This window comes from Lutjanus erythropterus, chromosome 4 (assembly GCF_056507025.1).
Source record: "Lutjanus erythropterus isolate fLutEry1 chromosome 4, fLutEry1.hap2, whole genome shotgun sequence".
NCBI classification, from domain to species: domain Eukaryota; kingdom Metazoa; phylum Chordata; class Actinopteri; order Lutjaniformes; family Lutjanidae; genus Lutjanus; species Lutjanus erythropterus.
This window is the reverse complement of record NC_139320.1, coordinates 5,238,044-5,259,528: the sequence shown is the minus strand read 5'-3', so window position 1 is coordinate 5,259,528 and position 21,485 is coordinate 5,238,044. Positions and strand designations below refer to the sequence as shown.

General features: G+C 36.4%; 1 protein-coding gene across 2 annotated transcripts in view; it reads right to left on the bottom strand.

The window, feature by feature from the left end:
- The window catches only part of tbx4 (T-box transcription factor 4), a 40,366-nt gene extending 21,674 nt beyond the window's left edge, over positions 1 to 18,692 (bottom strand). Inside the window, exons 1-3 of one of the 2 annotated variants that reach the window (XM_084716313.1) lie at positions 18,468 to 18,692; positions 7,376 to 7,521; positions 6,823 to 6,917 (exon numbers count right to left, since the gene is read on the bottom strand). In XM_084716313.1, coding sequence (XP_084572439.1) covers positions 6,823 to 6,917; positions 7,376 to 7,519 — 239 coding nt within the window. In that variant the 5' untranslated portion in view covers positions 7,520 to 7,521; positions 18,468 to 18,692. Of the gene's footprint in view, positions 1 to 6,822; positions 6,918 to 7,375; positions 7,678 to 18,467 lie in introns of those variants that run through there. The other variant, XM_084716312.1, reaches the window with a different exon arrangement.
- Positions 18,693 to 21,485: the final 2,793 nt, after the last annotated feature.

The following is a 21,485-nucleotide window of genomic DNA, read 5'->3' as shown; positions in this document are numbered from 1 at the left end:
GGCAGGGCCAAAAAATAAACACATTAAAGAAAATGAATGAGTATTAGTTCACACCAGAGTGGTGAATTGTTCTGTATTCTTTCCAGAGAATTAATAGAATTTAGCATAAAAATGCAGGAAACAAAATATCTGAAACACATTTTTTGGTATGGAAATTTCGGGGTGTTTGAAGACAAATAACTTTTTATTTTAACTTTATTTTATTACAATTATCAATTAATTATTGTAAATGAACAAATCTTGAAAACAACTTTGACCTCCAGCTTACAGTAAGTCTTTAGATTGGTGCCATCATCATGGTGTTATGAAGAGCTTCAGTTTCTTAATGACAGTGATTTAAAGTAGAATCACCTTTGACCTTTCCTACATTCTTGTTGTGCCTAAATTCTCTTTTTTAATACCATAAACCCTACATTTTACTTGGTCTTAAAGATTTCAGACGTTTTGTTTTAATTTATGGTGTGTGACAGCATGTCATTATTTACTAATGGTTGTTAGAAGTCTGTTTGTTGGGACTGTTGATGTTGTCTTCTTACTTGTAAATTCATCTTTCTGTCCAAATACTTCTTAACTCTGCAAAAACACATTCCACATGCACAGAGTTTTTCTGACACAGGTGAAAACGTCATAAAGCAAAAGTAAAACTGAGTGCACTTTTAACTGACAGTCTTGTAATGTTTCAAATGATACACATGGCACTTAACGTTTTGACATGGCTGTGAAACTTTAACTCGTCACTCTCACGGGCTCTCGACTGACATCAAACTCAATACCCTGCACGTTAACACTGCCACTTCATCCAGGTGACACTCATTATCACTATCATATCTATCTATCACTATCATAAAGTTTCTGAACACATTCTCAGTTTTACCTAAACCAGCTTCTGGTGCTCAGTGCCCCCCAAGAGGTTAAAAAAATATTTTTTATCCCAGCCAAAGCACCCAACATCATTTTGAAGTTGTCTTTTGGGCTGATTCTGGATGAAAATATATGTTGACGTTTGAACTGTGATTAGTACTTCCAATCTGGTCCAAATGTAGCCCAAAAATAGATGTTTAAATAAATGTTGCTGCCCTAAATGGCATGAAAAAGATGTCTTTTCATCTTTTGCTTTCCACTAAAATGGAAGGGTTCAACATCTTTTCAACCAAATTTGAGTGGAAAAGGCTCTGACATTTTACACAGAATAGGAGAGATTCTTTCTATTCTTTTCTGATTATTGTCCAATCTTTGCTTTTTCTTGTAAAATACTACATAAACTAAACTGCGTACAACTAAAATAATCCAGCCTTTATAATTTCCATCTCAACATTACTTTGTTTGAAAGGGTCACAAGGCCAAAATGCTAGGAACATCTGAGCCGAGAAGGCCACAAAAGTGTGTCTACAGTGGCTTTCCAGTGGAGACCCATGGTGCAGTGTAGTACTTGGTGCTCTTGAAGTGTAGAAGATGTGATGTGGTGCCCTGTAGGCTGCCATACACAGAAGAATTCATGGTTGCACTATGAATGTAACTGTCTCACATCGAAGCACAACAGATGTAACATGATGAAAGTTACATAAGAAGACGTAACAAGAAGAAAATACGTAACAAAACTAGAAATAACATAACAAGATGAAACAAACATAAGAAAGAAAAAAAAAACATTAAAGATATAACAAGACAAAAAAGACATAATGAGAAAAAAAGATGTAACAAGCCTAAAGATAACGTAACAAGACGAAAAAGATGTAACACAAAAAACAACGAAAAAGACAGTAAAACAAAAAAGACGCAACAACACTAAAAACACTGTAAAATTTCACCTGTGATTTCTATATACATTCCAATTATTTCTGCTATTTGCCAATAATTTTACTGTCCATGTTTGTGATTCTGGACAATTTGGTTTTGTTCTTAGCCCCCAGGAGCCCATACTACCTACGCATGTTAAAAGTTAACACTTTTCTCAGTCTCCAAGATGTTCTTGCCGATATCGTATGACTTTAATTTTCTTATAAGATACAAGTACTGCATTGCTTTTTAAAAATATATTCTGTGTTGGCTGTAAAACAAAAAAGACGAAGGAGGACAAAAAACAATGCAACAAGAAGAAAACGACATAAGACAATAAAAACAACAAAACAAAAAAGAACTTTTACTGTCTTTTTAAAAATCAAATAGTTAAGAATAAAGTAAAGAATGTGCGTACTTTTGTCTCCTCTGTTTATTGAGTGAGGTGGCTCACTAATACAGAGACTTACAGCCACACAACAGACATACTCACAGCATGATATCACAGCTAGTTAGTTAATACGTGGAACTAAAGCTTTGGTAACCACCAACAGTGGTTGACCTGAATGTAAATCAGAATGTTCTGTTGGTTGCTAAGGGTAGAATTTCAGTCTGAGAACTTTGCTTGCTTTGGTTTGTCAGTGTGAACTGGTTCCCAGTGTAAACCAGTCCAGCTGCTCTTCAATGAGTTGCTGTGGCATCCCTCAAGGCTCAGATGTTGAGACAATATAGTTTCTGTAAAAATGCAAAACCCCTATAAATTGGCTCGATTGTTTTAATTTGGTTTAATGTCGCCTCACTTTGATTGTGGTCTCTGAATGGATCAAGCAATGATGTCAGCAGCATGAAATGAATGACTGAAATATCTCAGCAATTACTGGATGGGTTAGCATGATGTTTTGTACATTTTGTACAGATTCTCTAAGGATGACTGAACATGAATGAAAATAGCTCTGGTGATCCCTCAATCTTTCTGCTAGCACCACTATACGGGTGACAAATTTGACCAAAACTCTAACAAAACTAATGACGTTCCCATCAGTCTCAGCTGTACTTTTGTTTTTAGCGCTTAGCAAATGTTAGTATACTATGTATAACTGAGATGGTAAGCATTATACCTGCTATAGGCCAGCATCAGTCTATTAGCATCATCACTGTGACCATACATTTAGCTCAACCATGGCTCTTATTTCCACAGAAATTTGACTTCTTTATCAAGCAGAGCACCACATCATATTGTTCTGTCTTATATTGTTATTGTCATATTTTCTTTCCCTCCTATTATTTTATCTGCACTGGTTTGTAATGCTGTAGAGTCTGTTAAAGAAGTACGGTACAGTTTGCAGCCCTCGCCTTCACCCTCCCCTCCCAAGCTTGTAGGAGAATCTACAGTTGCTGTAAAACTTGTGAAAAAATGCAAAGGCTGTATCTCGAGTCAGTGTTTGGTTTGTCTGTTCTGTAGAAACATGGCTGTGCAACATGGTGGTCTCCCTGGAAGAAGACCTGCTCCCTCTGTCGATGTAAAGGTAACAAAAACACAACTATTCTTATTTTCAGGTGATTATACACTGCTGAAAACATAATTAGGAATATTAAATTCATTTTCTCCCATATTCTGCCAGTAAATCCCCATAAATCTTACACACTGGATCATTAAGGCCTGGCCGACCCCCCCCCCCCCCAGATATCTGATGATCTTATTAAGCAGAATGTAAATTTATATTGTTCTTTGTTTGTTTGTTGTCTTCCAAGTTTGCTAAATAATTTTTCTTCTGTTTCATGATATGTCATTCATCTTGAATTGCTAGACAAACCTGAAGGATGTCATTGACTTGACAGAATTAAACAATTAAGCACAGACTGGACTTTCAAATGTTATCAACATGATTATTTTTACACAGTTTTGTTTGCTCTATAGTTAATATTGGAAACAACCTTGGAGAGTCACTGGAAATTAGACTCACTTTAAAAACTTTCACACACACACACACACACACACACACACACACACACACACACACACGTACAGGGTTTGGAATATTGCTTTAAAATGTATTCCAGTAATCAGTAATGGAATCCAATTACTTTCCGTTGCTTTTGGATTACCTGAAAATAATTCATCATTTAATTAATCCTGTCATAATCTTCTAGTCTTGTTTTATTCGTGCATGTCCATGCACTCCATACGTTTGGATCTATTTTTTTTTTAAGTCTTTCCTCTAACAGTTATTTTCATTGCTGATTAATTGGTTGATAATTTTCCCAATTAATTGATCAGTTGTTTTGTCCATAAATTGTCATAAAATGGTGGGAAAAAAAGCCTTGTCCACAACTCAAAGATATTCAGTTTACCGAGAAAAGAAACCAGAAAATATTCACATTTTAGAAGCTGAAATCAGAGAATTTGAACTTTTCTTGAATTAAAAAATGGCTCAAACCGATTAACCAATTATCAAAATAGATGCAGATTAATTTAATAGCCTAAACTATTACTTACTGAATGTATCTGTAATCTGATTAGATCTTTTTTTTTTATCTGTAATTGCAATAAAATACAGTTACCTTTTCTTTGTACTGGGATTACGTGATCCTGTTACATTTAATCCATTACTCCTCAAGTTTGTGTGTATACGGGATTCTATGATTACAATTAATGCTCTGCTCAAATGTCAGATTTAATACAGAGTTCAAATGTATTCTGGGCTACTACAACACCACATGCACTATTCATAACATGCTTGAATAATTCAGCCTGCTGTTGGTGTCGTTTGTGTGAGTTCACTTTCAGAGCTGTTGCTCCTGCAGGATGAAGTCGGTGTCAGTGTGACCTTCAGCAGGTCTGCTCCACGCTGACTGTAGGTAAACCCAGACAGGTTTCCCAGCACAGCTGCACAGCTCCACCACTGCACCGCCCTTCAAAGGGCTTTAAGGATTCAGAGCCCACTTCATCAGCTGGACAAGGGAAAGCCCATCTCTTACCGTTATGCAGCATTAAGGAAAAAATGTGGTGACCTTTTACATTTTTTTACAGGAAAAAAAAAACATCCCATGAGGAATGAGAGGCGGAGGTCGATTTGAGAGTGTACTCATTCTCTGGTTAATGTCCAAAGGCCTCACTATCTAATCCTCAGGTCGCATTAAATCCAACAAGCCGAGCAGTCATTTGTGTTTTCAATTATGTAGTCGCTGCAGCAGCAGGAACTTTGTGTCTCCTCCTCAGAGACAAACTTCTAACTGCTATATGTTACTATTAGCTGTCTAAACACATGGTCACACAAAGGTATCAGACTCATCTTGTGTGATGAATCCATCACTTGAATATCACTTTCTCTGAAATTTTCCACAAACTTTACATTTTTGTGCTGAAGAAGAAGATCAACGTTTAATATAAATTATTATGTGACTAACAGCGTATGCAACATGTTCCAAGTTTTCTGTTGACATGTTGGTGAAAATCCAGAGAAACGGTTTTCTTTGAGAAAAGCCATACTCACAACTTCACCATTTGTGATGAATAGTCTTTTTCTGTGGTGTGTGAAATGCTTTGGGCCTCTAGCTAACGATTTTCATTATCAATTAATCTATTGATCATTTTCTCCACATAGTATGCTGATCAGTGTTTCCCAAAGGTCACGTCCATAATGTCTTGTTTTGTCCACAACTCAGAGATATTCATTTTACTATCACAGATGAATTAATTACCCAGAAAATATTCACATTTAAGAAGCTGATATTGGGAATTGGGACAATTCTTTCTTATAAATGACTGAAATTCTGTAATTGATTAAAACGAGTTGATTGATAATTGCAGCTAAAATACTTAATGTTTCATTATGAACAGTTGTGGAAAGTAAGTACATTTACTCAAGTACTATTTTTTGCTATTTTATACCTCTACTTCACTAGATTTCTCCACTGTACATCATACTTGCCAACCCTCCCGATTTTCCCAGGAGACTCCTGTTTTTCATTGCCCTCTCGTTGTCATGTATTTCTTCTGAGTTATAACAAATTTTCACCCCCTCTTTTTTCCTTTTCATTATCACAACCCGTCTGTGGCACTGTACAGCGTGTACAGCCTAACCCCTGCGAAATTTTTAAAGAAAAGGGGGCATGCATTTTGTAAAATCTGCCATGTCAGTTTTCTTTTAGGATCAGGGTAAAAAATAATGCAAGAATGAAAACTGGGGAATATAAGTTTATGCAAGAGACTTGCAGTTCGTGTCAAAGTGCTGTTGCAGTGTGTTCATTATTTTGTTGTTTTCATTCTTTAAAAGTCACCAAAATGCAGTAAACAAAGCTTCTGAGAGTTTTTTGGTTTCAAAAGCCTCCTTATTTTTGAGGTCTCAAGGTTGGCAAGGATGCTACATATGAACTAAAACCTATGAACATCTTATAAAAAGATGAATTGTTATAGATTTAACTACCCAACAGTACATAAAATAATTAAAGTGAACTTAGAACATACTGCAGGAGGCTGATCTTTGTGTGGTGGTCTTTCAGGCTGTGCAGACTGCAGCAGGATCAAGTATTCTGGCTGAGGAGTAATGCAGAAATGAGGATAATCCTGATCCCATAAATGTGTGTTTCACACTGAAAGATCTTAAATGTGCTCCTCATTCTTTCCCTGGTAGAAGCAGTTTATGTTTGTAGTTTGTTTATCAACCATTCTAACATTTCAATGAGTGCATTATGGAGGATGTTCCAGCTGTTTAATGTTGTATAAACTTTTTCAAATGTTCCCAAAGGATTTACGACTAAAATGCAGTTACAGTTATTAAATGCAATAAATTATCTGACTTGTCAGTTCTTGTTAACTTAGTTAAAAGTCAGTTCATAAAAATAAATATAGGGAAATAAATTTAGAGAAAGATGAGTTATGAACCTTTTAATGTTTACTGATTTTATCTGCTAACTAATAATAATTCATGTTGTTTATTAACCTCCTGTCATTTTGCAAAAGTGACCTCAGGACAAAGCCAGCTGAGTGTCCCTCCTGCAGACACTGCTGTGACTGACAGATGGTCAGTTTGCTGCTTTACTAACCTGCCTGCTTTAGTGATGATCATCTCTGTGCCGGCCTCATGAAACTTCTTCCACAGCTCCCTCTCATGAAGAACCACCTTAATGTTCTCAATGTTCTAAAAGAGAGCAGGGAACACAGAGCAAACCACCTCAACAACACAATCTATTAGAAATATAAGATGTAAACATAATGTAATTTAAAATATTTGCACGTTAACACGTTAAAAACAGCTAAAATCATCTGCAGCATGTGTCGAATTAAAAACACTCCAGAATTTTAATGCATTTTATTGACTGATTGAGTATTTAATTAGTTTTGACACAACAATTTCATCAAAGTAGAATTATGAGAAGCTGGCTTTAATTATTGTTGGTATGATACTCTTCAGTATAGATGTTTCCTCTGTTTCTTTCTCCACTGAACCTTGCTAAGAAGCACATTTTAATTTATTTCTTATTTAAAAAATCCCAAAGCAGCATGTCCTTCTATTCTAACTATTCAGAGAACAGTTTCTACAAGCTGCAGCCATGAGAGGTGTAACTGTGTTTTTGCCGCGTGGGCTCCATTTGTTACCTGGTCGGGCTCACTGGAGCTGGGAATGGTGGGAGCTGTGGACAGGCCCAGTCGTGACTGGTCTGGAAGGAGATCCGTCTCCCCGGCGCTCTGGACCCGGCTCATGCACTCATCCGTCACAGCTGAAACCTTCTCCTGCAGCATCTCTGCAGGATTAGAAAAATACTCAGCTGTCAGACTTAGCAGTGAGGGACTGTGGAGGAGGAGGGAAATGCGACATGTGACACTAACACACATATAATGTAGACTCTCTAATGCAAATAATTCATGTTATTCCAGCATAGTGACTGCAGAAATGTACCACTGGTTTCCTCAGTGCTAGCAACCTCTGCTCAAAAGCATATATTCGGAATATAGCCTCTAGACTGCTACATGTACTGTGTGTGTTATCTACCCTTCAACAATGAATGTTAGTGTGAAATGTAAACGGAAAATATAAGTTGCAAAAACAAAACAAAACAAAACAAAACAAAGCAAAACAAAACAAAACAAAACAAAAAAACCCCATAAATATTACTGTTTACTGAGGATAATTAAAAATTATTATTATGTAACAATGCTGACTGGACAAATTTAACATTTTACATTACAACTTGGTAATAACATGGTAATCATGGGTGGTGTAATAAAGCAGCAATAATTAAGTAATTAACACAGTAATAACCAGGAAATAGCTTGGTATTAATAGTGGGTATATCTGGGTAATATTAGACTACTTAGTAATGGTGTAGTAATCTTGAGTTAACAATATGGTACCCTACTTACAATAAAATAGTAATTTGAATTTTGAAAAATGGTTATATAGTGACTTTAATTATAACCTGATGATAATGAGGTAATATAGGTTGAAGTTATTATGAAAGCTGCAACAATTAGTTGATTAATTAGTTACTTAATCAAATGAAAAATTAGTTGCCAACTGTTTTGATGATTGATTAATCATTTCAATCATTCTTCAAGCAAAAATATCAAACATTTGCAGGTTCCAGCTTCTTAAATGTGAGAATGTGATTTACGTCATTTATGACAGTAAATGAAGAGTCTTTGGGTTCTGGACAGTTTGTTGGACAAAAGAAGCAATTCGAAGACGTTACTTTGGGCTCTAGGAAATTGTGATGAGCGTTTTTCACATTTTTTTTAATGTTATATAGACTAAACAATTAATAGAAAGAGAAAATAATCTGCACATTAATTGAATGAAATTCATCATCCCTTGTGGTCCAAACAGTCCCTTCTGTTTCAGTGCAATTACTGTACAAATTATATGTTTAATGCTGTGACTTGTTACCTGGAAACACTTATGGTAGTTTCTGTTTAGTAACCCTGAATCCACCTGAATTCTATTTAATTTCTCAAGATTTCAAAATTACACATTTGATACTGTTGATGTCTTGTACATATTTTGCATTTCTAACCTAAAAGGAATGCCTTTTATTGTGCACATCTATTTTTATTGGGATAGTCACCATTGTTTACCCTGATTTAGGATTATTACGCAGAATGGTGGTGATGATGATGGTAACAGAGGTTGATTATGCCTCTTAATGTGTGGTATAATCCAATATTACCATAAAATTAATTTTTCTTCTTATTTACATATCTTACTAAACTGCATTATAATATGTTAATTACTGATTTTCACTTCATAGAATTTTCATCTGATTTTGAAGGTGTTACTCTGATAACAGCCTATAATATTGTGAAAACATCAGCCTACATTCCCTCTTTATTATCAGGTTAATAACCCACTGTCACCATATTACCATTTTTTAAACCAAATATTGCAGTGATATAATCATTTTATTGTTAGCATGTTACCATATTCTTACCAAAATAATACTCACTACTATTTTGCCTCACTGCTCTCTTTAATTGTGTTTCTCCATCATTACCTTTGGTAAGCCCTGGTTATTATTTAGTAGTTACACACTATTACTTAATTATTACCTCTTTGTTATCAAACTATTACCTCATTGTCACCATGTTATTACCAGATTGTAGTAAAAAGTTATACCAAGTTAACTTTTCCTAAGAAACATTGTATTGACACTGCTGAAAGAATTATGAAGGATTATGTTGACCTGCATATGACAAATTGTATTTAGACAATTTCTCTGTATTCAGTACGACTATATTTTACTTAACTGACATCATTTAATATATTTTTAGTCCCATTTTACTTTCTGGGTCTGCAGCTCTAACTTATAACTACTCTTTATTTAAATATTTCTAGAAATTATCCTCAATATTTCATTTACAATATACAAATTGAATCTGTTGACTGATTTTATTATGGTGTTAACATTTTTCCCACCTGCTCACTGATAATAAAAACAGAAATTAGCTGATTATTCCACATTTTTCCCACCTGGACTTTTTCTTTAATGTGAATGTAAGTAATGTAAAGGTAAAATGTTTATGTTGCAGTCCAGCAGATGTCGGCTATCATCACATACATTTTCAACAGGTTTTTGAATGTAAATTGAAATATCTAATATTTAATTGTATCATATAAAATCCCTCCCTTCCCTGGAATTAATACCTAACTTTCTGCTGCTAAAAATGTCTGCTGCTAAAGTTCATTTCCCACAACAAGCTGCATCTGTTAAGTACTGGAACTGCATTAATTAGTCAAACTGAAGAATTAAAATAGTCCTACGAATGTCAAATCTGAAAATAAAAATCCAGCAGGTTCTGTTTTCTCAGCACAGTTGCGTCACCCTATGTTTGTAATACAAGAATGTACTTAAAGTTCAGCAAAAAATGAGGTAATTTGTTTGTATTGAACTGAGTGTCCAGACACTAGTTGCTGTTGTTGGTGGAAAATAACTTGTGTTAACTTGAGCCAAGTAGTATTTGTCTTATTATTGGATGTAGACATAAAATATTGGTTCAGTTAAACATGAAGGAAAAACTAATATTCAGTTCACATGTTTACTCGACACGATTGAAAACTAGGTTATAAATTATTGCTGTTTACACTATTTGTCTCCAGCCCTTAAAGTTAAATTTATTGGGCCTCATTCACCAATATCTTCTTAAGTTTTCCTTAAATTTGTTCTTCAGAAAAGTCCAAGTCAGATTGATAAAGGTGTTCTTAACCTGCAGAACTGTTCATTTCTGTGTTCTTGTTATGACAAACGTCATTGTCTTTTTAAGTGCCAATTGTTCTTAATTAGCATTGGTAAACGCCACTCCAATGCCCATATAAGGGCATGAGACTGCAGGGCCACATGCACACAGAGAAAGAACGCACACAAGAGTTGGGAGATTTTTAAAGGTGGTGTCTGTCTCAGAATCAAGAAGGTGAGCAGTTTTTTTTTTTTCAGAATTAATATAATTTGACATTGCACTTTATCTAAAAGCTGCAGCTGTAACACCTTAAAACATGTGACACATTGAAACAGCAGTGTGTAAAAACTAAAAACGTGTGGTTATCTTAGTGAATAAGAGTTCTCTTCTTCAACATGCCCATGTGTTCAAAAAGTGTTTAGTTGTATTCAAAATTTAAACGTTTGCTTTTAGAGCATAGACCAAATAAAGCATTATTTAAAACCCCAAAAGGGTCATTACAGTGGTTCTATTTTCATCATTTATTTTTCAGATGAACTCCCACTAAAGCAAATACCATCTGAAGTGTGCACCCAGGTCGCATCAACTGCCCCACATCTGATCTCAGATCTGTCCCTCACACCCCCAGAAATGATTACACATTAAAAAAATAAAGATATGCACTGAAAGTTGTATGATTTTTGGTAATGTATTTCTTCCTTAAGATTACAATCAAACTGTAAAGTCAAATTAATGCTTTGTAAAATATTGAAAATTACTTTTAAAATATCTAATAAATGATAGATACATTTTTGTAATTTAAACCCTATAATAATATGCAGCTGTGGAACTGAAGAAAACACAATGGCAAACTATTTTGCATAAACATGTCAGCACTCAAATGTAAGTGCACTCTTGACTGTTTGTAAATTATGTTCTTACCTAAGAACAAATCCTACATAAGAAAACATTGGTGAATGCCAGAATCTGAAGGTTAACGAGGCCCAATATGAACATAATCAATTCCTGCATATTAAGACATGAAAAACACAAAATCACTAAGATTTCAACTATATTAGATAAAATATTGGTAATAAAAAAGCAAAAAATTAGCCAATATGATACAAAATCTAAGCCTGCATAATACAAAACCACATTAAAATTTAAGCTATATTTCTTCTGCATCCATTTGTCCTTAAGAATATTTTAATGCTTAAATTAATAATTTAATTTAAGCATTGATGTGGTCCACCTCAAGTCAAAATCTGTTTCATCGTGGCATGACAGCCTTGCGTCCCATCATGCACTGGGGTGAGCTTCACACATCAGTGCAGCACTTTAGTACTCATCTGCACCTCCTAGGCATGATGAGGTCACAAACATCCTGCGTGGATTTTACCGTGCCCCACCGTCGAGCCCCAGCACCTAACGACGGTCTCGTGTGAACCTTAGCCCGCGCAGACGTAAAGCTGCTCAGCTCCATGACAGATAGTTAGCAAGTCAAAAGCTCTGGTTTTATTTTAGATTTGTGGAAGAGGCTGTGGATCAAAGCCTCAGCAGCAAATCACACTGACACACTGTGATCATAGCTGCAGAAAAAAAAAAATGCTACAAAGGGTGCAGTCTGGTATGAGAACGCATGTGAAGCACTGTAACACACTGTGAAGCAGAAGGGCCTGAAGGACGAGTTTGAATTCAATTATGAGACATGCAGACAGGCATTAAAAGCACTTTCAAATAGATGGATTGGATGTTTCAACAGGAAACCAATGAAAAAATCTGTTGAAACTAACACAGCGTGAGTAAAAATGGACGAGCCATTAATCCACGTCATTATGTTGACGGTCATATGTCCCCCTTGTCTCTCACACCTACAGAACCACTGCAGATTGTCATTCACACTGCTTCATAACCCCCCATCTGTGTCTGTGTCTCATCCTGCTGCTGCTGCTGCTGCTCGGAGCTCCACGGCTGCCTCACACTCTCCAGGGTGTCATCCAGCTCCAGACTGCCGACCACGTTTTCTGAGGGCTACTTGCAACCAGAGATGGTCAGTATTTCAATTAAATGTGTTGCTGGGCAGAAAAAATAAAATGTAATTTTGTAGCATAATATTTTAAAAGCTTGAAACACTTAATAAACTTAGCCTAAACACAGTCTTTGGCTAAATGTAAGTGAATCACATGACTTGTCCTGTCGGTCCAGCAACATGCTAAACTGTATTTCATTTGTTTTCCCTGTAACCAGCAGCTTGAAGAAATAAAGCTGCTTTAGTGTTTGGTATTTGGGTATATAGTCAAAATTTGATCAGATAAGGCCAGCTTACTGAATGACACAATGCAAGAAAAGAGCAATTAGTAAACACTAGAGCTGGCAAATACACTGACTAGCTACACTATAAATGCAAACATTGTCCTTACTTAAATTAAATAGTGCCTTTACCTTAATTTTACTAGCTCACCCTAAATTTCCAGTACCCCCCCCCCCAAATCTTGTTTAATTCTATAATATTTTCTTGTTTTTTCTCAGTAAGCTTGTTCAGTAATGCACACCTTCACACAGTTGAGTTCTTTTACTTACTTTTCCCAAGTTAAATTTAACTTGTTAGAATTTACAGTGTAGACACCACCAACACGTCCTCATACAGTATCTAAACAACAGAAAAGGCTCATTGACAATGACTCCCAAAACAACATGGAGACTGGAGACTGGAGATTACCACCAATAATAGATGTACCAGATGCTTTTTTTCCCCAGAGTGGCAAAGTCATGACCTGTCTTAAGTTATGGGTAGGTTCATAGGCAGGGCGAGTGTAATTGGGAAGGGTTTGGGTAAAAATATCAGGATTAACCAATCAAAGGCAGAGTAAGGCGGACATGCCTTTACAGTTTGGTCAGGTTTAGGTACCAAAACTATTTGATTAAGTTTAAAAAGGTCGTGGTTTGGGTTTGAACATTACATTTTGTAAGCAACTTGGGAAATGCAACTTAAGTAACTTAAAGTTGTGAATAGCGAGCTGAAAGCACCCAGCATGCACTCCTGAATTTCTACCTCCAAGATATCCTGACTGGCTACTTCAAATCTTTGATGTAGGAAACTAGCAGAGCTCTACTTTTCAGTGTAGAGTGTTTAAAGGGACAGTTCATCCCCAAATCAAAAATGCATATTTTCCCCCTGGTCTGTAGAACTATTTATCCATCTAGATAGTTTTGGTTTGAGTTGCAGAACTTTGGAGATATGAGCTGTAGAGATGTCTGCCTTCACTCTAATATAATAGGACTTAATGGCACTTGACTTGTGGTGATCAAAGCACAATGTTACTCAAGATAATCCACAGAACTTGTTATGAATAGTTTCATTTAAGACCTACTTTATTTCCAGTAGAAAGAAAGTACTTCCAGTAGATTTTATAGTAGTTCTGCAAGATTCTACTGCAGCAAGAAAGTATGTTTTTGGTGCTTTAAGCATCACAATATTTAGTTCCATTATGCTGGAGAGCAGGCAGAAATCTCAGTAGCTGATATCTCCAAAACTCTGCAACTCACACCAAAACTATCTAGCTGGATAAACAGCACAACAGAGGAAAAATATGTATTTTCATTTTGGGGTGAACTCTCCCTTTAAGATCAGACCTATATTGAGGTACTAAATGCCGAAAATGGTATCAGTTTTTACAGAATGTGTTTTTGGATTTTCAAATTATATGGATATTTGTTCAGTATATACCAGTATTTTGTATTTTATTTGAAGAGGACATCTGATGAGCAAGTATTTGTAATATGTAACAGGATACTTTTTTTGTATGTATTTGTGCCCATCTCTGCTTGTGAGGCTGGAAATCTGTAACAAACAAACAGACCAGGTATTTCTGCTCCAAACACATCAACTTCCTGAGAAAAAGCTCTTTTCCTGCATTCATTTAAAAGTATTTCAACCCTTCAGGCAGACATATTTCATATTCCAACAATAATTTCTCTTTTATATCATGTTTCAGCCACTGTAGGTCACACTGACCACAAGCTCTCAACACCCTCCTACAGCTCCGTTAATAAGAAATGAGGTAAAAAACTACTCAAAGTGCTGTGCGTCAGTGTAAAACCTGTTGCCTTCAGCTGCCTGTTCCTGAGAGCCTGCTGCTGTTCATTCCTCAGGCCTGTAAACACACAGCGGCCACTCTCGCAGCCATGAAAGTGGAGAGGCTGCGTCCAGAGTAAACTGATGGAGACGGTTGTGAAAGCTAATAAAGATAAGGTCTGACAGGGAAACAGCCACGGAGCCTTTTCTTCTTCTTTTTTTTTTTACAGTGTGAAACTGGGCTTTTCACTGGGTCCTGTTTAACTGAGCAGCACGAGCCAGAACCCTGTTTCTGTTTCTGTCACTCCAGACACTCAGTCTGAAAACTATTCAGGGCATGTATTCACACACACACACACACACACACACACACACACACACACACACACACACACACTCACGTACACACACTATGCCATTTTCATATCTGTCAATACTGTTCAAAAGAAGCAAATAAATGAAAACGGAAGTTGTGTTAAGTGCTATTATGTTGTTTTGAACCCATAACATTGTATTTAAATGTGTAAAATCCTGAAAGGAGTCTGGTGTGTGTCTGCTGTTTGTCCTGTGGGAAGTGTTTGCTTGTAAAACATTACAACGCACTTCAAGAAGAAGAAGAAGGAGAAGTAAAGCCTGTGACTTGTCGAGCAGTGAGCCGAAAAAGAGAATTGTTGGACCAATTTAAGAAAAACACACAAATGAATTGAGTTAGAAAAACGCAGTTGCTTGAAGTCACATGTACTTAATAATCTTATTGCATTCAAATCAACAGTTTGCATTCATACAACTTAAGTTTAAGTCGAATCAACTTAAAAGTTTCCAGGTTTCCAACTCTATTATTTGTGTTATCCAAAAGTAATACAAAAGTAACACTACTGCTCTGTAACAACTTAATAGTCGGGTGTCAGGAGTATTTTTCATCGCCGACTTAGTGTGGGACTTAGCCTTAGCCCAAATTAACAATAAAGATAGATTATCGTTTTATTCAGTGAGTTTATGAAAACTTAACTCAATTTCGCCAATTTATTCACAAAACATAATTTAGTTTTGTCTTACACTTAACCTTCTTTCCAGGTCACCACGAGAAAATAGTGGCTCAAAAGACTGACATCTTGATGTGAGAGGTGCAACACTAAGAGAAATAAAAACAGCAGGTTAAGGGAGGATGTATTTTCGAGTTGTTATAATCCACAAAAATAAAGCAAAAAGCTAAATGGGAATCCATACATTACATTACTTCATCTGCTACTGAAATTCACTTTTTCCAGTGCAGTTTTCTGAATAAATGTCATTTTAAGTGACAGACTAGGAGAAAGTCGAAATTTAATTTCAGCTATATGTTAATGAAACACACACATATATATGTAGAATCTGGCATTTGAAGCAAGGTGCAGAAGATGTCAAAGCATTAAATTTGAAAATATTGTTCCATATCCACAAAAAGAAACTCTTTGCTTTTACATTTGCATAATATGACACGCTCACTGCTGCTATGAAAGTATCTCTTACAAAAGTTCTGCTCTGAAATGCTACTATGTTAGTTTGAGTCCAGAACATTGCATTTAAATGTGTAAAATCCTTAAAGGAGTCTGGTGTGTGCCTGCTGTTTGTCCTGTTTGCTTTAAATGAATCTGCTTGTAAAACATTACAACGCACTTCAAAAACAGGAAGAAGTAATCCCTGTGCAGCAGCGATAAACGGTGTTAGTCATTTTCCGAGGCAGATGGAGAAAAATCTGGAAAAAGGCTGGAAAACTCTTGAGCAGGGCTTCACAAACTTTTTCATGTCGAGGGCCCCCACAATTAATACACATTAGACCACGGACCCCCTGCTGAGGAACATTTTGTCATAAGGAATCCCCTCAACTCACTTGAGATTGTGTGTGTGTGTGTGTGTGTGTGTGTGTGTGTGTGTGTTTAACTTTTTTATTTTTAGGTTTGAAAATAATAAATGAAATAATATATTTTATCTTAAGGAATGCCCTTATCTAACCTGAGTTTTATTTTATTTCTAGGTGTGAAAAAATAAGTTAAATTATATTTCTTGTCTTAAGGATTTCCCTCACCTCAGCATATATATTTTATAATTTTAAGTTTGAACATAATAAATTATTAATAATTTAAAATATAATAAATATTTTTTGTCTTAAATTAAAAAGTTATATATATATATATTGTAATCCATAGTGATATAAATGATGTGAAAACTTACAGCAAATCAAAACCTTGTTGTTCCAGCTCCTAAAAAATTCTGTCCCTCTTTTTGCTGGGGACCTCCTACAACTCACTTAAGGACCCCTGTTGGTCCCCTGACCAACAGTTTGAAAACCTCTGATAGACTGTTCTCGTGTTGAGAGAGGGCCTGTGTACTGCAGTCAACAGCTAAGAAAAATATATGAGTATGTGTGTGTGTGTGTGTGTGTGTGTGTGTGTGTGTGTGTGTGTGTGTGTGTGTGTGTTATATGAGATATGAGGCTAGAGACGGTTGTAATAAATTTCAATCTGCCGCCATTTTGTGTCTGCAGCTCTGATCCAAACATGCCTGAGCATGAACAAGGCAGCTTCTCTCCAATCAATAATCAATATTAGCTGATGGATACGTAAATACAGCGCGTAGAAACACACCGTCCAACATCTCTGATCAACTGATTATCTTACTCAATTCCACGTCACTGCAAATCCGCCACAACCTACTGAAAGAGAAAATCACCAAAAAAATGATCGAATATATGAAACAATAGCTTCTTCTGACATTATAGATTCTTTCACAATAAAAAGCGACGGAAGCTCGCACACTGACTTCACTCCTGCTCCACAAAAATAAATCATAATATCCCATTTCTCCTCCAGGGCTGCTTTAGAATAATTGAAATACGAGCATTAATAAAAAAAAATAAAATAATAAAAAAAAAAAGCAAGCACATTAATTTACAAAATGTATTTAAGTGTTTTTATATGTTTTCTATCTGGACTGTGTACTAATTTATCTTGTTCTGTAAAACACTCTGTACCTGTGTTGTAAAAAGTGCCTCACAGGTTATGTTTATTATTATATTTAGAATATTCACGCCATTATTTCATGACGTTTAAATTGGCATCAGCTATTGTCTGCCAGGTACAGGCCAATATTTGAGGAATATAATAAAAAAATATATGTTTTATTTATGATTATCACGATTAATAATACAATTACTAATAACTGTGACTAATAATACTAATAACACTTATGAGCTAGTAATAAGACTACTACTTCTTTTACCACAACAAACGATAATAATAATATAATAATGATTAAGTAGTGAAAATAAGAAGAAAAAATGTTGTAATATATTTATTTTACATTAGTTATAAATATTTTAAAAAATCATCTGTAAATTAGAAATAATAAACAATAATAAATAAATTGATAATAATTAATAATGCATATGGATAATTGTGTGTGTGTGTGTATATATATATACGTATGTATGTATGTATGTATATATACACACACAAACAGAGCCCTTAATAATACAATAATAGCATTATAAAGCGTTGTTATTAATTATTATATTGTTGTAAATATAATCCAGTATATAATATATGTAAAAATATATATATAGATACATCGATTTATATTCAAAGATAAAATAAAAGATATATTAAAAGTAGAAACCCAGCCTCAGTGTTATGTATTGTAATTTCAGTGTATTTGACGCTCCTGCTCCATGTCTCTCCCTCCATAACTGTCAGATTCAGATCTTGTATCTGATCGTGGTGCTGTGGGAGTTGAGCAGTCTAATTATCACAGCTGATGTTCCTCACACACACACTCACACACACTCGCAGGATGACACTGTGTTTTAAAGCCCTCTGTCCTCTCACACGGTCTCCTTCATACAGACAGCGCTGTTTACAAGCAGGCAGATAATCAGCAGATAATCAAAGGACGCTGCAGCGAATCAGCTGCTCCGTGTCTCTACTGTACCTCATGCGTTCAGTATCATCTGCTTAAATCCATCCCTGTGCGCGCGGCTCTGTCTCCAGCCTGGACACAGCGGGGTGTTTCCCGCCACACAGCGGCTGCACGTGCCTCTAAAAAGCGCCTGTTCTCCGGTGGGACTGGTGAGAGGCTGTGGCGGCTGTCCTCTCCTGGTCGCTCCGCTCCGGAGTGCCGGTCCGTCGCTCGGTTCGGCTGGCTGCCCTAGTGCCCTTCAGCTTCTCCAGAGCTGCGTTCTGCGCCTGTGCAGTGCGCACTCTGAGCTCTGAGGGGGAACTCGGTGGGGTGTTTTCTTGGAATCATACACACATACACACACACTGGCTACACGTTGCACACACACACACACACACTCAGTTGCTCAGCCCCCTTGATGTGTGAAACCAGCAGGGAGAGAGAGATTTAGTCCCCCAGCCTCCTTCACCGGCCGGCCCTGATGCTGCAGCGGGGACCCGTGCCTCCCAGGCGAACTGAGCCTCCTCTGTGCCGCGGTAACTTCCAGCCAGTGGACAGCAACACCACCACTACCATACAGGCTACATTTACATCCCTCTAACACTCAGGCAACATGCCTTTTTGCAGTCCATTTACTGCAGAACCATCGTCCATGGAGACCAACTTTATGTGATCATTTTATTATAATATCATATTATAAAGTGATCACTATTAATCCCCTGTGAGGTGAACCGTCTCCACGTCACTACTGCAGATCAGCAGACTGGACTGCACCTTTCATTCTATTCACCTGACCTGATCCCGATACTCTGCTCACTGTTTCAAACATACATGTGGCTCCAATCCAAAACCATCAATAGCAATTATTATATCTGAATAAATATTTTGCCTCAACAAAACCACCTACTGACTCTAGAAGATTGCTCCAGTTGCTTCGGGAAATGATGATCGCCCTTTATCGAATAAATAACACCCAAAACTGTTATCAACCAAACGTGATATCACATCTGACCGTCAGTACACTGGTGCACGGGCCCACATTTGCAAAAAAAAAACAAACAAACAAAAAAAAAACAGACAAAAAAACAGTTAATATTAAATACAAAATAAAAATCTGCATTTAATATCTCAAAATAACCAATAGCCTAATCCGCCTAAATAAATAGTCCTCCTCTTTCTATGAACAGTATCGCAATAAACTGAATTGTGAAATAATCTGTCAGTTTACAAAATAAAATGCACTAATCTACTTGTATCGCTACTTTTAAAAAATGTCGATGACCTTGAAAAAAAATGATGAAATGAATGATATGGGCCTGCTGTGTAGGGTGTCCAGAGTAAAATACTAACATTTATTCTTAACAAAATAGTTTTATAATGACACAAAAACGGCTCCAGAATCAGGGCCTTGTTTTGTTACAATAAAATTTTAATCAAACTTTTTTTTCTCCTGAGAGTGACCTACAACAGTCATTCATAAACTTTTTGCCCGTCAGTGACCCCCACAATAGATGCGCATTAGACCACAGACCCACAACTTGAGAGAATGAAGAAAGGAATCCTCCTATGTTTTTTTTTTTTTTAGGTATTAAGATAATAAAAATGTCTTAAGTAAACAAAAACTATTAAAAGTGACCACATTGTGATCACAATCAATAAATATTCAAACTATGATCACGATAAATTACAACCAATTATAACGCCCCACCCTAAAAAAGGGATACAATTTTAAAATATTAGATTCCTCCTTTTGCTGGAGACCCTCTACAACCCACTCAAGGATACCTGTTGGTCCCCGGACCCCAGTTTGGAAACCGCTGACCTATAGTGTTTATTTTGGAACTTCCTGTATTGTCACTAACATGTTAGTAATAATGAGAAAACTGTTCCAAACCTGTTAAATTAACAATCCTTCATTATTTGTTACGATTTTATTGCGATAAGTTGTTGGTCTTTCCAAGAATCGCAACAGAGTTTTAGCGTTTCTTTTTTTTTTTTGTCTAACTGAACATAGGCCTATAGGACCATAATTACTCAAATAAAAGGCCTCGTTTTATTTACTGAAATTAAAATCCTGGTAAATTTGAGGGTTGTCTTCAAATGTAAATAAATAAAAACGGGATGCATCATCTCATGCGTTCACATGAGCCTTCGCTGAACTTTCCAGCCTCAGAGCGGCCTGGAAGCACATGAAAATAATATTCAAGAAAATCCTCAAACAGCCTAGCCCAGGGGTTTTCAAACTAAGGCCCAGGGACCAACACGGGTCCTTGACCCGGCAGAAGGAGGAAATTTTTAACTTTTGTCACATTTTTTAGAAGTTGGAACAACAAGGAGAGAAACTGGATCAGCCGTTTTATTCATTATAATTTATTATGATGTCGTTTGATCTTTGATTGACAATAAGTACTCTATCTTCAAGTCTAGAAATAATAATACTCAGAGGGAGTTCCTTAAAGATAGACCCAGCAGAATTTTCCCGATGTTCATAAACGCATCAGGACGTCTAAATACCAGCGTGTTGTTTGGTTTAACATCCCGAACAGCAAAACAATGAGAGAAAACACAAAAATCCTGGCAGATAGGAGGATATCTGCACATACAGACACCACCACACTCTGCTAGTGGGCCGTAAGCGATGGTAAGTCCATTCATTTCTATATGTTTTTAAGGAAAATGTTGCAGATTATACCTTTAAGACAAAATGCTCTCAAAATTGGGGGCCCGTGATCTAATGTACATGTAATGTGTGGGTCCCTGACATGAAGAAGTTTGTGTTAGCCGTGCTGTGTGTGTGTGTGTGTGTGTGCGTGTGTGTGTGGTAAGCCATCATTATGCAGCAGTGTCGGTGGTGGATGACTGACTGAGTGACGCGCTGTTTGCAGGTGAAATATGCGCTTGTGGTTTTGCAGTAAATGACGCATGGGTCTGCAGCGCGTCTATAAATCAGATGCCAGTGTGACTTATATATCTGATGGTGACATGCGCGAATGAACGGCCACCGTTTGTCATCGGGCCGTGTGTGTATATGTGTGTGTGTGTGTGTGTGTG